This window comes from Arachis ipaensis, chromosome B07 (assembly GCF_000816755.2).
Source record: "Arachis ipaensis cultivar K30076 chromosome B07, Araip1.1, whole genome shotgun sequence".
Classification (NCBI taxonomy): Eukaryota; Viridiplantae; Streptophyta; class Magnoliopsida; order Fabales; family Fabaceae; genus Arachis; species Arachis ipaensis.
The window spans coordinates 118,870,971-118,886,707 of NC_029791.2; the positions used below are offsets into that span (position 1 = coordinate 118,870,971).

At 38.3% G+C, this 15,737-nt stretch overlaps 1 protein-coding gene across 1 annotated transcript; it reads right to left on the reverse strand.

Annotated features, from left to right (window-relative positions):
* LOC110265144 lies at nucleotides 2,783-4,343 on the reverse strand. The gene is made up of 2 exons (XM_021107971.1): nucleotides 4,029-4,343; nucleotides 2,783-3,328 (listed from the first exon to the last, which is right to left on the reverse strand). The coding sequence occupies exons 1-2, from the start codon at nucleotides 4,341-4,343 to the stop codon at nucleotides 2,783-2,785; spliced, it is 861 nt and encodes a 286-aa protein (XP_020963630.1).

Below are 15,737 nucleotides of genomic sequence, written 5' to 3' on the forward strand. Positions count from 1 at the left end.
TCAAATTATGTGACTTATTTTTTAAAGTAAAAATAATTTATTGATAAATATTATTTTGAACAATTTTAATGAAGTTAAAAATTTAAAAATGGATAGTAAAAAATTATAGGATTAAGTACTGTTTTCGTCCCTAAAGCTGCGTTTGTTTGCAAGACAGAGACCAAGAGACAGAGACAGAGACAGAGAGACAGAGACAAAGAGGCAAAAATAAAAATAAGTACTAGTATTATGTTTGGTGTGAAAATGTACAGGACTGAGTTATGTCTCAGTATCCTGTTTGGTTTAAAATAAAATTAGAGACTAAATATTAAAAATTACGAGAATACCCTTAATTTTAACTAACAATGTAACCCTACCCCCAAATCAAATTTCATTTTACTCAGCTTGGAACCCTAACCCCCTTTCTCCTCTCCTCTACCCTCTCTCCTTTCCTCTCCCGTGAATGAATCCCAGATTCTGACCCGCCGCCGGTAGCACCTCCACGGGTCCAAACGACGGCGACGCCTCTCAAATTCTCCACCAGTTCATCTTCGTGGCGCCAGTTGCTCTCCATGGTTTGTAAAGTTGCTGCCGCCTGCGGGCCCCTCAATTTGCGTCGCCACGGTCTCGGAGTTATGCCTCTGGTCTCCGCAGTTTCTCTGTCAACGGACTTGGTATCTTCTTTCAACTTACCTTATTTGCTTCTTAATTTTGTGAAGCATATGAATGTATGAGCAAAATGTTCTGGCTTTTTGCTTTGCTTCTAGTCTGTTCTATTCTTTGTTTGTTTTCAAGAAAAGGTTATTTTGTTTGCCAAAATGTTGCATTATTCTTCAATTTCTCCTCATTGCCTCACTGCCTGTGATATCCAAATTGTAACTACTATGTCATGTACTCAGCCAATTTAGAATGCTCGCAGTTTGCTTGGTTGTTTGGTTTCTTTGTTATTGGTGCCATTGTATTTGGTATTGCTCGTTGATAAGTCACCATTTCTTTGGAGTAGGTTTGGGGAAGTTTCATATATGAAAGTGGAAGTGCTAAAAGCCTCTTTACAAACAATTTTCTATGTATTTTCTCATTTTATCTTGTTTGATGGTTGGCATAAGTGAAATTTCTCTACTGAGTCTGTATCTTTTACCAGATGTGATTTTTCTACCAATATCTGGTTTGGTCGGTACAAATATGAAGACAATAGTGGATAAAAAAATCTGCCTATGGTGGAATGGCCCATGCTTATTTGAAGCACTTGACGCTGTTGAAGTTCCTGAGTGAGACCCCAAAGGCCCCTTTAGTTAATCTGTGGCCGAACATTGTGTTGTATTGCTTCACTTTCTCTCTCAAATGTCAAATATAATAATTTTACTTAGTTTGTTCTAATAAAGGAGAATTTCTTATTGGCACAGGATGCCTATAATTGACAAATTCAAAGACATGGGAATTGTTGTTATGGGAAAAGTGGAATCTGGTACTGTTCGTGAGGGAGACTCCTTGTTGGTTATGCCAAATAAGGTAGTTTATATTTTGGATTTGTATTTGTGATAGTTTTTTAGGTTACTCTGAGCCTTTGTTCTTTTTCATCGTCGTCTTCTGCTTTGCTCTCTCTTCTTTTTCTTTTTCATTGTCTGAGCCTTTCTTTTTCTTTGTTCTTGGTGCCATGGATGTTGTAGGTTCTCCCTTTATTCTTTGCCATGCTTTGCTTAAAATTGGTGATTTGTGCTTCATCAATTGCGTAGTATATAAATTTTTTTACCTTACTTGGACTTGTTAATTGCTGATTTGTGAAATTATGATAGTTATATTTATAAATTTATTTATAAATTTGTGATTGTTATGATTGTTAACTGCCTTACCACTAATGTCAACATTGTATACCAAATCACCACATGCCTTAACTGCTTTTGTTTTATTTGTGCAGCACTTGATCACTTTATGCGGAAAATTGTTCTTTCCAAGTTTTGGTTTGGGTGCAGCTATCAAGAAATTCAACCAAAATTAAAAGTCCATCATCAAAATTGATCACAAATCAACAGTATACACCCTAAATAATGACGACTACTTCCTCAGTTCTAGTTGTAAAGATATGAAATAAACTACTTGTTTATTGTTGTTTCCCCTCATGTGTGCAAGCATGTATATATGATGTCTTATGTTGTAGTGAGGATTGTTACAAAAGTGTTTGATGTACAACAATGTAAGGTCACTATTTCTCAAAAGGAATATCAAGACAGCTATGAATGCTTGTGTAATGCTTATGTAATTTGAGATCTGTTTAATAGAATATGTTACTTGTGTTCTGAATTTAGCAACTATGTGCATCTTTTCCCACTTCTTCATGTACATACTTCAATAAAACCAGTATAAACAGTAACGTTTCACCAAAATTTCTATAAGACTCAAAAACACAAATCTACTGCTACCGGCTAATGCAGGAAAATAATCTTTATACAAGTTTAAAAAGCATACTGATAATCAACCAGAATGGGACATGTGATGACCTAAAATTATCAGAATTTTCATTAACATGATCATGACCATAAACATTGTACTTAACCAACAATTCCTGCTCAAGCGACCAAAGCAAAGGCCATACCACAATACCAAAAAGATTGTACTAAGAACCTACACCTATTCAATACATACCAAAGTAAAGGCATTACCAAAATATCTATCCAAATGTATACCAAGCATAAGTTTGTATGTTAAACCATCTTAAAAATATAACCATCTCACAAAATACTAAAACCCTATAGTAAAAAACTTAATACCATAAGCCAAACTTAATACCCTTAGCCAACAGTCAACTTCATATAATGGAACGCAGAAGGCCAATCATCTGTGAATCTGTCAAACCCCAGAAATGTGCATACACATTAGGACTCTCAGCAAACTTCAAAATCGCCCTCACCACATCGTCATCACCGAACCCAAGCTGTGCGAGCTTCTCACCAACCTTAAACTTCTCATTCACACCAACAATGGCATCAGCAATTAGTTGGGCATTCTTCCTTTGGTCAGCCGAAGATTGCTGGATATGGTCAGCCATCCTCTCCAAAACGTCAGCTTGCTTTCTCTTCCTCCCATATCGCCTTGTACTTCCTGCACTCGCACCAGCTTCAGAATGTGATGCTTGTCCTTGCATTGCTGGGCCTCCGTCTAATTCTGGTTGTGGAGACATCTCAGAGTCATCAAATCCAATTGTAGTCTCTTCCGTCTCTTCGTTAACCTGTTCCTCCGCATCGAAGCCACTAACTGCTGCTGCTCCCGTGGCTCTATCCCTGCCAAATATACCCTCTAGCCGGTGGAAAAGAAGAAATGGCTTGCCAGGACTGTAGAACTTCGTTGGATGTGCCTGTGAAAATATAAACCCGATTTAACAAACATTAATGAGGGAACATTAGAAGTAAACAATATTGAGGGAACTTCATTTCATTTTTCATCCACATGTTTATTGCCCCGGCTGAGTAAAAATGCTTAAGGCATGCAATTCCAGAGAGATTTACCAAGTTTAGATTCAATAAAATAGGAACATTAGAAGTGCCACTACCGTATTCATTCAGAGTTAGTTACTTAACTATTAACTATAACCATGTCCCCATCTACCTTTCAAGCTAACACCTAATTTAAGAACTAAATTGGTTGCCTTTGGTGTCAAGTGTGGCACAAGTCATGGTGCAAGAGAGACTTAAACAATTGGCACAAGTCATGAGTTTTGTACTAATTTATTCATACGATTCCAAAATTCCAAACGCAGCAGAAAAAAAAATATAATTAACTCAAACTGAGCTGCCATGTTAATACTATTATTACAGGCAAATTAGTGACAGAAGTATGCATCATATAAGAGACTAATACTAAATGCGCTTAATTTCCTACTTGGCATCCAATACATGGCATCAGCATAAATTCGTAAGAAACATTAAATTTCTGTGTAAAGAAGCAAGAACAAAATTATTAGAACAACACAAAAATAATTAGAAACCAAAACTAATTTAGAAAAGAAGCAAGAACAAATCCACTGTTCTATTTTACCAAGCATGAATCACACTCACCTTCAACCATGCATCAAGGACGTCTTTCGAATCAACCTCGACACATTGTTTCTCATTATTCCACCCGAACCCACTGCATCCAAGCATGTCAGCGGCATATTGATACTTCTCCTTCAACCGCTTGTGCTTATTCTTGCAGTGCTTCGCAGTCAGGGTACAACCGGGGAAGGCCTCCAGCATCTTTAGAGCAAGTTTCTCGCATGTTCCTGGTTTGAACTGCCCACAGTCGGCCCTCTGACCATCTACCACAAACTCCTCCATGAAGCCAACAAAAGCATTAGTCTCTTCATCACTCCAAATGCGTTTGTTCTCCATTTTTACCTACACAAATTAAGATAATCAACTGATTTAAACTCCCCCATCAACATGTATCGGCTTAAACTAATATATAGACCAAGTGATTGTGTGCTATTTTTTTTTTCTTGATCAGTTCAAGTAATCATCAAACCAAATTTTAGCATAAAATCTAATCTTGTTGTGTTCAACATCTAAGGAGTATTAGAAAACTTGAGGATTTTGCAAAGAGCATACATCTAAATGGGATGTTCTGTTACCTCATGCCATGAAAATTTTTCAATAAATCACCCATCCATAAGCTTTATATACAATAGCGATAGAGGGGGGAAAATGATTCAATACATTGTGCAAAAAAGCTTAAAAGTAATTATAGTTACCGATAAACAGATAAATTGCAACCATCTCTATGCAGATTCTGATACTCCTGTTAAGCTTCACCCTTGTTTTAATTAAGTTTCCTCTCTCATTTCACAAACTGTATTTTAAGTGACTTTTTCAGGTACTTTAAGTAAATCAAAGTCTTTCAAGAGGCAACAAAGAAGATTTGGTAATTAAAATGTGAAGTGATTCACACTTGATATCATGTACATTCAACAATTTCACTTACTATTTTAGAGAACAAACATTCTTCCCCTCAAATAGATATGTTAATAATTGTAGCCTACCTAATAATAGTTCTAAGTTCTAACATATAAACTAGCATGCTGTTATAAAGCTGCACATATTGAGGTTTGAAGATGCACTAATCCAAGTATAACAAGCCAAACAAAGACATCAAAACTTATTGCAATGGCCAAACTTAATCACTGACCCTGCTATCAAACTGATCAAACTTCACAATTGATCCCAGATTGTTCAGTAATTAGTTCTTACGAGACAAAAATAGGAGGTAAACATCATAAACTCATGTTATTATAAAGCTGAAATAAATGGGTTAGTTAGCTTGGCTTTCGTTCTCATCAAAGAAACTTTCACAAATTAAGGCATGACGGAAAAGATGAAAGAAACAAATCCACGAATTAGGGCATGACTGAAAAGATGAAAGGAATCAGTAAATTAAACAACTTTTGTATATAACTAACCTAGGTCAGAGCACTTAGACGAGGAGTTGATGGTTGACGTCGACAGCAACCGGGGAGAGGCGGCAGCTTCGTTCTTTGACTTTCCTGTGAAGGTGAAAGAGGAGAGATGAGAAGATGGGGACCACGAACATTAACTTGCAAGCGGCAAACCACTTACCTAGCGGTGGCGAGGCCAGCGGCGTGGTGAGGCAGCGGCTGTTCTTCAGATGGTGCTTCAAAAGCTACGTGGTTATTCTGAAGAAGAATAAGAAGATGGGGTAATTCTGAAGAAGCCCTGATTTACAAAGGGTAATTTTGGAATTATTGAATTAGAATGGGGTAATTTAGGTACAAATTATAATTGAAATTTCTGTCCCCGTCTTTAAAATTTTCTGTCTCCAGTGTCCCTACTTTTTGGAGGTACTGAAATACTAAAATTTGGAAGACAGAGACAGAAATTTAAGTTCCAGTCTCTAGCTTAACAAACATAATACTGAGTTTCTGTCTTTCAGTCTCAGTTCCAGTCTCTGCAAACAAACGCTACCTAAGGTCTGAGGCCAAAATCAAAATCGTCCCCAACCTTTTTTTGTTATTAAAATCATCCTCAACATTACAAAACGTTATAAAATCGTTCTTTTCTACTTTAACTTTATTTTTTTTATCAGCGCGACGCATCTGAGTATTCTCTTGTTTTGTTTCAGTGTAATGAACCATTCACATATTCATGGATTTATGTTGATTGTTTATCCATGAAGGAGAATACCGTATGTGGTAGCTATGAAGCACAAATATGGGGTATGTGCATCACTGCTGAATCCCTCGTCTGCAGAGCCTTTTGTGTAGCCCTCTCCATTGAAGTTCATCAGCTAACTTAATCAAGAAGCCAAGAAGAAAAATATATTATTAAAGCCTACCACCTACTCTCTCCCATCTCCATCTCATTCTGATGATGATAATATCTCTCATGTTATTCAATTTAATTCAACTCAATTCCACCCACTCTGCATCTGTCTCTCAAATTGGATTTAACAAGATATAATTTGTTTCAGGTTAGCGAATCAACATTATGCTACATTTGCTTTGAGCAAGAATGCACAATTGAAGTCAAGAACTGTGGGCACCAGATGTTTGCACTATGCACATTAGCCCTATGTTGCCACAACAAACTGATGAGCGGATAATTTATACGCTTTTTGGCATTGTTTTTACAAAGTTTTTAGTATGTTTTAGTTACTTTTTATTATATTTTTATTAGTTTTTATGCAAAAATCACATTTCTGGATTTTACTATGAGTTTGTGTGTTTTTCTATAATTTCAGGCATTTTCTGGTTGAAATTGAGGGACCTGAGCAAAAATCTGATTCAGAGGTTGAGAAAGAACTGCAGATGCTGTTGGATTCTAACCTCCCTGCACTCAAACGCATTTTTCTAGAGCTACAGAAGTCCAATTGGCACGTTCTCAATTGGGCTGGAAAGCTAACATCTTGGGCTTTCCAGCAATATATAATAGTCCATACTTTTCCCTAGATTTGATGGCCCAAACTGGCGTTCAACGCCAGCCAGAGACCCTTTTCTGGCGTAAAATGCCGGAACTGGCACCAGAACTGGAGTTAAACGCCCAAACTGGCATCCAAGCTGGCATTTAACTCTAGAAAAGGCCTATGCACGTGTAAAGCTCAATGCTCAGCCTAAGCACACACCAAGTGGGCCCCGAAAGTGGATTTCTGCACTATCTGCACTTAGTACTCAATTTCTGTAATCCTTAGTAACTAGTTTAGTATAAATACTAGTCTTTCCTATTGTATTCAGATCATATAATCTTATGCCATTTTTCACATTGGGAGGCTGGCCATTCGGCCATGCCTAGACCTTTTTCTCTTATGTAGTTTCCAACGGTGGAGTTTCTACACCTCATAGATTAAGGTACGGAGCTCTGCTGTTCTTCATGAATTAATGCAAGTACTATTGTTTCTCTTTTAATTCACGCTTACTTCTTCTCCAAGATATACTCTCGTACTTAATTCAGTTAAGTCAGAATGAAGGGGTGACCCGTGACAATCACCCACTATCTTCATTACTCGCTTAGCCAAGATCCGCGTGCCTGACAACCACAAGCGGTCTACATGATGTTCAACGTAGTCATTGGACGACAGCCGGAGTATAGTCTCTTGGGTCTCTGATCCACGGATTTGACTTGTCTCTCCTGACAACAGAGCATTCGAATCCGTGAGATTAGAACCTTCGTGGTAGAGGCTAGAACCAATTGGCAGCATTCCTAAGATCCGAAAAGTCTAAACCTTGTCTGTGATATTCTTAGTAGGATCTGGGATGGGATGACTGTGATGAGTTTCAAACTCACGAATGTTCGGTGCAGTGACAGTGTGCAAAAGGATAGAGAGATCCTATTCCGACACAAGTGAGAACCAACGAATGATTAGCCGTGCGGTAGCTGTGCCTGGTATTTTTCATCCGAGACGAGAGATCCGACAGTTGATTAGCCGTACGGAAACTGTACCTGGACCATTTTTACTGAGAAGACAGATGGTAGCCATTGACAACGGTGATCCACCAACATACAGCTTGCCATGGAAGGGAGCACGCATGATTGGATGAAGACAATAGGAAAGCAGAGGTTCAGAAGCAACAAAGCATCTCCAAACGCTTATCTGAAATTCCCACCAATGAATTACATAAGTATCTTTATTTTAATTTACGTTTTATTTATCCTTCAATTATCAAAACTCATAACCAATTGAATCTGCCTGACTAAGATTTACAGGATGACCATAGCTTGCTTCAAGCCGGCAATCTCCGTGGGATCGACCCTTACTCGCGTAAGGTTTTATTACTTTGACGACCCAATGCACTTGCTGGTTAGTTGTACCGGAGTTGTGAAAAGTGTGATCACAATTCTAGGAGCAATCATGAAGCTGAGTGCCAAGTTATTTGGTAATGAGACTTGGGAGGATGAACCTCCATCGCTCATCAATGAACTGAATGCCTTGGTTCAGCAGAAATTACCTCAAAAGAAATCGTATCCCGGAAGGTTCTTAATACCTTGTACCATAGGCACCATGACCTTTGAGAAGGCTCTGTGTGACCTGGGGTCAAGTATAAACCTCATGCCACTCTCTGTAATGGAGAAACTAGGGATCTTTGAGGTATAAGCTGCAAGAATCTCACTAGAGATGGCAGACAAATCAATAAAATAGGCTTATGGACTTGTAGAGGATGTCTTAGTAAAGGTTGAAGGCCTTTACATCCCTGCTGAATTCATAATCCTAGACACTGAGAATGATGAGGATGAATCCATTATCCTTGGAAGACCCTTCCTAGCCACAGCAAGGGATGTGATTGATGTGGACAGAGGAGAGTTAGTCCTTCAATTGAATGAGGACTACCTTGTGTTTAAGGCTCAAGGATCTTCTTCTGTAAACATGGAGAAGAAGCATGAAAAGCTTCATTCAATTCTCTCCATACAGAGTCAAGCAGAGCCCCCACATTCAAACTCTAAGTTTGGTGTTGGGAGGCCACAATCATGCTTTGAGTATCTGTGAAGCTCTGTAAGAGCTTACTGTCAAGCTATTGACATTAAAGAAACGCTTATTGGGAGGCAACCCAATCTTATTTATCTATGTTAATTATTTTTTCATTTCATTTTCCATTGTTAGTTTATGTTTTCTTTAGGTTGATGATCATGTGGAGTCACAAAAATAGTTACAGAATTAAAGCGGAATAAAAAATAGCATAAAAAATAGCACACCCTGGAGGACAGGCTTAAACGCCAGTAAGGATAGCAGAATAGGCGTTTAACGCCCAGTCTGGCAGCATTCTGGGCGTTAAACGCCAGAATTGGCAGACAGACTGGTGTTTAACGCCAGAATGGGCAGCAGAACTGGCGTTAAATGCCAGAAATGGCACACAGAGGGCGTTTAAACGCCAGAAAGGTGCAAGGAGCAGAATTCTTTGACACCTCAAGATCTGTAGACCCCACGGGATCCCCACCTACCCCAACTCTTTTTCTCTCCTTTTCACACCTTTCCATAACACTCTTCCCCAAAATAACCTCCACCAATCACCTCCATTTCTCCTCCAAAACCATGATACAACCCACCTACCCCCACCCATTCAAATTCAAACCATCTCCCTCCCAAACCCAACACCTATTACAAGAATTCCCTTTCCACTCCACTCCTATATAAGCCCCTTATCACTTCTTCATTTTCACACATCATAACCACCTAAAACCCTCCTTGGCCGAACCATTCACACAATTCCATCTCCTCCATCTCTTCTTCCTCTAATCCTTTCTTTCTTCTTTTGCTCGAGGACGAGCAAACCTTTTAAGTTTGGGGTGGAAAAAAGCTCTGCTTTTTGTTTTTTCATAACCATTAATGGCACTTAAGGCCGAAGAAACCTCTAAGAAGAGGAAAGGGAAAGTAGTTGCTTCCAACTCCGAGTCATGGGAGATGGAGAGATTCATCTCAAAAGCCCATCACTAGAAAGAGGATGGAGCAAACAAGAGAGCTCACTCATGGACCTCAACAAGAGCATGAGGAAGTTTCTCATCAAGAAATCCCTGAGATGCCTCAAGGAATACATTTTCCTCCACACAATTATTGGGAGCAACTCAACACCTCTTTAGGAGAATTGAGTTCCAACATGGAGCAACTAAGAGTGGAGCACCAAGAGCACTCCATCATCCTCTGTGAAATCAGAGAGGACCAAAAGGCCATGAGAGAGGAGCAACAAAGACAAGGAAGAGACATAGAAGAGCTTAAGAACTACATTGGTTCTTTAAGAGGAAGAAGAAGCCACCATCACTAAGGTGGACCCGTTCTTTAATCTCCTTGTTTATTTTCTTTTCTGTTTTCGGTTTTTATGCTTTATGTTTTGACTATGTTTGTGTCTTCATTACATGATCATTAGTGTTTAGTGTCTATGTCTTAAAGCTATGAATGTTCCATGAATCTTTCACCTTTCTTAAATGAAAAATGTTTTTTGAAAAAGAAAAAGAAGTACATGAATTTCGAATTCTATCTTGAAAATAGTTTAATTATTTTGATGTGGTGGCAATACTTTTTGTTTTATGAATGAATGCTTGAATAGTGCATATTTTTTATAGTGAAGTTTATGAATGTTAAAATAGTTGGCTCTTGAAAGAATAATGAAAAAAAGAGAAATGTTATTGACAATCTGAAAAATCATAAAATTGATTCTTGAAGCAAGAAAAAGCATTGAAAAATACAAAGCTTGTAAAAAAATGGCGAAAAATAAAGAAAAAGAAAGAAAAAAAAAAGCAAGCAGAAAAAGCCAATAGCTCTTTAAACCAAAAGGCAAGAGCAAAAAGCCAATAACCCTTTAAACTAAAAGGCAAGGGTAAAAAAAGAATCCAAGGCTTTGAGCATTAATGGATAGGAGGGCCCAAAGGAATAAAATCATGGCCTAAGCGGCTAAATCAAGCTGTCCCTAACCATGTGCTTGTGTCATGAAGGTCCAAGTGAAAAGCTCGAGACTGAATGGTAAAAGTCGTGATTCAAAGCAAAAAGAGTGTGCTTAAGAACTCTGAGCACCTCTAATTGGGGACTCTAGTAAATCTGAGTCACAATCTGAAAAGGTTCACCCAGCTATGTGTCCGTGGCATTTATGTATCCGGTGGTAATATTGAAAAACAAAATGCTAAGGGTCACGGCCAAGACTCATAAAGTAGCTGTGTTCAAGAATCAACATACTAAACTAGGAGAATCAATAACACTATCTGAATTCTGAGTTTCTATGGATGCCAATCATTTTGAACTTCAAAGGATAAAGTGAGATGCCAAAACTGTTCAGAAGCAAAAAGCTACTAGTCCCGCTCATCTAATTGAAACTAAGCTTCATTGATATTTTGAAATTTATTGTATTTTCTCTTCTTTTTATCCTATTTTGTTTTTAGTTGCTTGGGGACAAGCAACAATTTAAGTTTGGTGTTGTGATGAGCGGATAATTTATACGCTTTTTGGCATTGTTTTTACATAGTTTTTAGTATGTTTAGTTACTTTTTATTATATTTTTATTAGTTTTTATGCAAAAATCACATTTCTAGACTTTACTATGAGTTTGTGTATTTTTTTGTAATTTTAGGTATTTTCTGGCTGAAATTCAGGGACCTCAGCAAAAATCTGATTCAGAGGCTGAGAAAGGACTGCAGATGCTGTTGGATTCTGACCTCCCTGCACTCAAATGCGTTTTTCTGGAGCTACAGAAGTCCAATTGGCGCGTTCTTAATTGAGCTGAAAAGCTAACATCTTGGGCTTTCTAGAAATATATAATAGTCCATACTTTGCCCGAGATTTGATGGCTCAAACTGGCGTTCAACGCCAGCCAGAGACCATTTTCTGGCGTAAAACGCCGGAACTGGCACCAGAACTGGAGTTAAACACCCAAACTGGCATCCAAGCTGGAGTTTAACTCTAGAAAAGGCCTATGCACGTGTAAAGCTCAATGCTCAGCCCAAGCACACACCAAGTGGGCCCCAGAAGTAGATTTCTGCACTGTCTGCACTTAGTACTCAATTTCTGTAATCCTTAGTAACTAGTTTAGTATAAATACTAGTCTTTCCTATTGTATTCGGATCATATAATCTTATGCCATTTTTCACATTGGGAGGCTGGCCATTCGGCCATGCCTAGACCTTTTTCTCTTATATATTTTCCAACGGTGGAGTTTCTACACCTCATAGATTAAGGTGCGGAGCTCTGCTGTTCTTCATGAATTAATGCAAGTACTATTGTTTCTCTTTCAATTTACACTTACTTCTTCTCCAAGATATACTCTTGTACTTAATTCAGTTAAGTCAGAATGAAGGGGTGACCCGTGACAATCACCCACTATCGTCGTTACTCGCTTAGCCAAGATCCGCATGCCTGATAACCACAAGCGGTCTACATGATGTTCAACGTAGTCATTGGACGACAGCTGGAGTATAGTCTCTTGGGTCTCTGATCCACGGATTTGACTTGTCTCTCCTGACAACAGAGCATTCGAATCCGTGAGATTAGAACCTTCGTGGTAGAGGCTAGAACCAATTGGCAGCATTCTTAAGATCCGAAAAGTTTAAACCTTGTCTGTGATATTCTGAGTAGGATCTGGGAAGGGATGACTGTGACGAGTTTCAAACTCACGAATGTTCGGCGCAATGACAGTGTGCAAAAGGATAGAGAGATCCTATTCCGACACAAGTGAGAACCGACGAATGATTAGCCGTGCGGTAGCTGTGCCTGGTATTTTTCATCCGAGACGAGAGATCCGACAGTTGATTAGCCGTACAGAAACCGTACCTGGACCATTTTCATTGAGAAGACAGATGGTAGCCATTGACAACGGTGATTCACCAACATACAGCTTGCCATGGAAGGGAGCACGCATGATTGGATGAAGACAATAGGAAAGCAGAGGTTCAGAAGCAACAAAGCATCTCCAAACGCTTATCTGAAATTTCCACCAATGAATTACATAAGTATCTTTATTTTAATTTACGTTTTATTTATCCTTCAATTATCAAAACTCATAACCAATTGAATTCGCCTGACTAAGATTTACAGGATGACCATAGCTTGCTTCAAGCCGGCAATCTCCGTGGGATCGACCCTTACTCGCATAAGATTTTATTACTTGGACGACCCAGTGCACTTGCTGGTTAGTTGTACCGGAGTTGTGAAAAGTGTGATCACAATTTCGTTCACCATAAACCAAACCCTGCCACGGCTGCCCTTACGCTGTCGGTTTGTCCCTTCTGTCGAAGCGCCATAGCCAGGCTGGTGGCCGTGAAGGTGGAAGCTCAGAAGGAAGTGGATCAAGAATTGAGTTGTTGCTGCCAAGTTTTTTTTCTCTTTTTTCACTTTAAAATTGAGTTGCTGTTGCTATTTTTGGTGTTGTGATGGGTTTGGGGTTAATGGATGGATGAAGAATGGTGTGGTGGTGGTAGTAGTAATGACTGATGCTGCAGGGGATAGTGGTAATAATGGGAGAGGATTTTTTTATTTTTGTTTAAGGAAAAAATTGTCTGGAAATTTTTATTTATGGACAAAAGGATGATTTTATAACGTTTTGTAACGTTGGGATGATTTTAATAACAAAAAAAGGTCGGGGACGAATTTGATTTTCACCCCAGACCTTAGGGACGAAAACAGTACTTAACCCAAAATTATATTATAATTTGACTATTTTTTATTTGTATTTAATTTTTTAATTATTATTTTTTATTAATTTTAATGAATTTTTTTTAAAGTTAAGCGGACTAGCCCACCAATCCGCCATAAAGCGAGATGAGCTAGCATTTTGAACCTATCTTGGTTGGTGGGGCTCCCCGACCCATTTTAGAATCAATTTACTCTCTCAAGAGGAGAATGAAAATTTGTATTTTATGAGTTTCGAATAAGATTTAAATTTATTTCCAACATTCTAGGATATTAGGTGTTCGAAATTAAAGTATTTTGTTAATTACTATTGATGGTTTATCAGTGGCTAAGAGAAGGGGGTTGAATCTTAGCCCCTTTTTCGCTTAATAACACTTGCTGGCCTTTGAAATAACTTCTAGAGACTTTTTGCTTTTTGTCTCGTACCTAGCCACGAGACTTTTTCTTTTTGTCTCGTAACCAGGCAAGAGATATTTTTCAGTTTTATCTCCTATGCAGCAGAAACAGAAATGGAGTAGAAGAGAGAGAGAGAATCACACCACGAAATATCCAGGTTCAGCTGCCAAGTGCAATGCAGCCTACATCCAGTCTCCATCACAACAATGATGGAATTTCACTATAATCATCATGATTACATACACCAATTCTTCCTAGGAACTACCCTTCCTATCCGGGACAAGTCCAGAATCTAACCCCAATCCTGAACTTGACTTTGTCACCTACCAAGCTTTCAACTGCTAAGTGCTAACCCAACTTGTAAGGGGATTCCCACAGAATCATGAAACACAACACAGATGTACAAAGGACCTCTATGACATCTATGACTTTTTCTTTTAATTTTGTATACTCTACCTTTTTTCGCTTTATGGCTTTTTCTTACAAACCTCACTGTTTGCCTTTTTCCATGAGACTCAAGACATACAAAACTAAACAGAAAAATTATAAAATGAATAACATTGAAGGAGAAGAACTTTTGTTAGCTTGGGTAGCTATGAGAACTCTGTGCTTTGCACTCTTGACTCCTTGCTTCAAGTCCTGGTTGTTCTCCCTTATTTATAGAAGGGGAAGCCTCCAAGGTTGAAACTGTTGAACCGAGCTAACTTCTTCTTCTTCATACAAAAACCGGTTCGGCCAAAGAGAGGAGAGGAAACCGAATATAAAACCCAACATGCAATTACCTCTGTGTCTTCCATTCACACCAAGCTTCATCAATCTGGGCCTTCCATCTTGACTTGCTCTCCAAGATGGATTCCTAGCCCTTGATGAGTTCTTGATATTTGACTGCTCCTCCTGCCTCATCCTCCACGTAGCTACAGTAGCTACCTCCTGTAGTGGTTGAGCAAAGGTAGAGACAAGCCATGCTTCCAAGGGATCTCTTCTTCTGACCGAAGTGGATCTTCACCATTTTCGGGTATGGAAGGCTTGAGATCACTTTACCACATCTTACCTTTTGTGGTAAAGATCTCAACCACACCATATTTCAGATTTCATTTTTCTTGGTGCCATGATCACTATGGCCTTGCTACTAGCTTCTTCTTTTTTCTGATAACTTGACTTAGCTTCCATATTTCCTCTGTGAAGTGACCGAAAGTTTGAGAGAGAAGAGAGAGAAGAGAGAAAACTTTGAATGTGATTTGAATAAAAGAATTAAATTGAATTAACTTTTACTTTCCTTTTGCTTAGTAGCGTGTGATAGCATTGATGGCAATCAAATCAATTACTATTTCTCTCTCATGGTTTCAATGCAATTAATGATAGTTGAATAAGTTTGGAATCTACCACATGATGAAAGTGAGATCCGTTGAAAGCGTGCAGCAAAATAAATAAAGAAATGGATTTCATCATATTAAATGGGTAGCTTAAACCTTGGCCCCAATTCCCTTTTTAATTTCGGACCAACCATCTTGTTGGGCTTCAAAAATATTTTTCTGGCCCAACAAGCATAACAATTCAGCCATAATTCATATAACAATATTGCACAAAGTTAAATGTATTCAACATATTGGGCTTGCCATTTTCGGTCCAAAAAATCTGCACAACAAAATTATTAATTTATCAATTGTGAAATGAAAATTACATTAATAATTTTGTAATTAATTATTTTAATAATGTTTGATCATCATCAAATTAATTTGGAGTTTTCCAAACTCATCAACTATTATAATCGCAAACCA

Excerpts from the sequence above, each read along its gene's own strand:
- LOC110265144 (XM_021107971.1), bottom strand. The coding sequence starts at position 4,343 with ATGGAGAACAAACGCATTTGGAGTGATGAAGAGACTAATGCTTTTGTT. Across the intron at positions 3,329-4,028 it reads TCCTTGATGCATGGTTGAAG|GCACATCCAACGAAGTTCTA; the intron begins GTGAGTGTGATT and ends ATATTTTCACAG.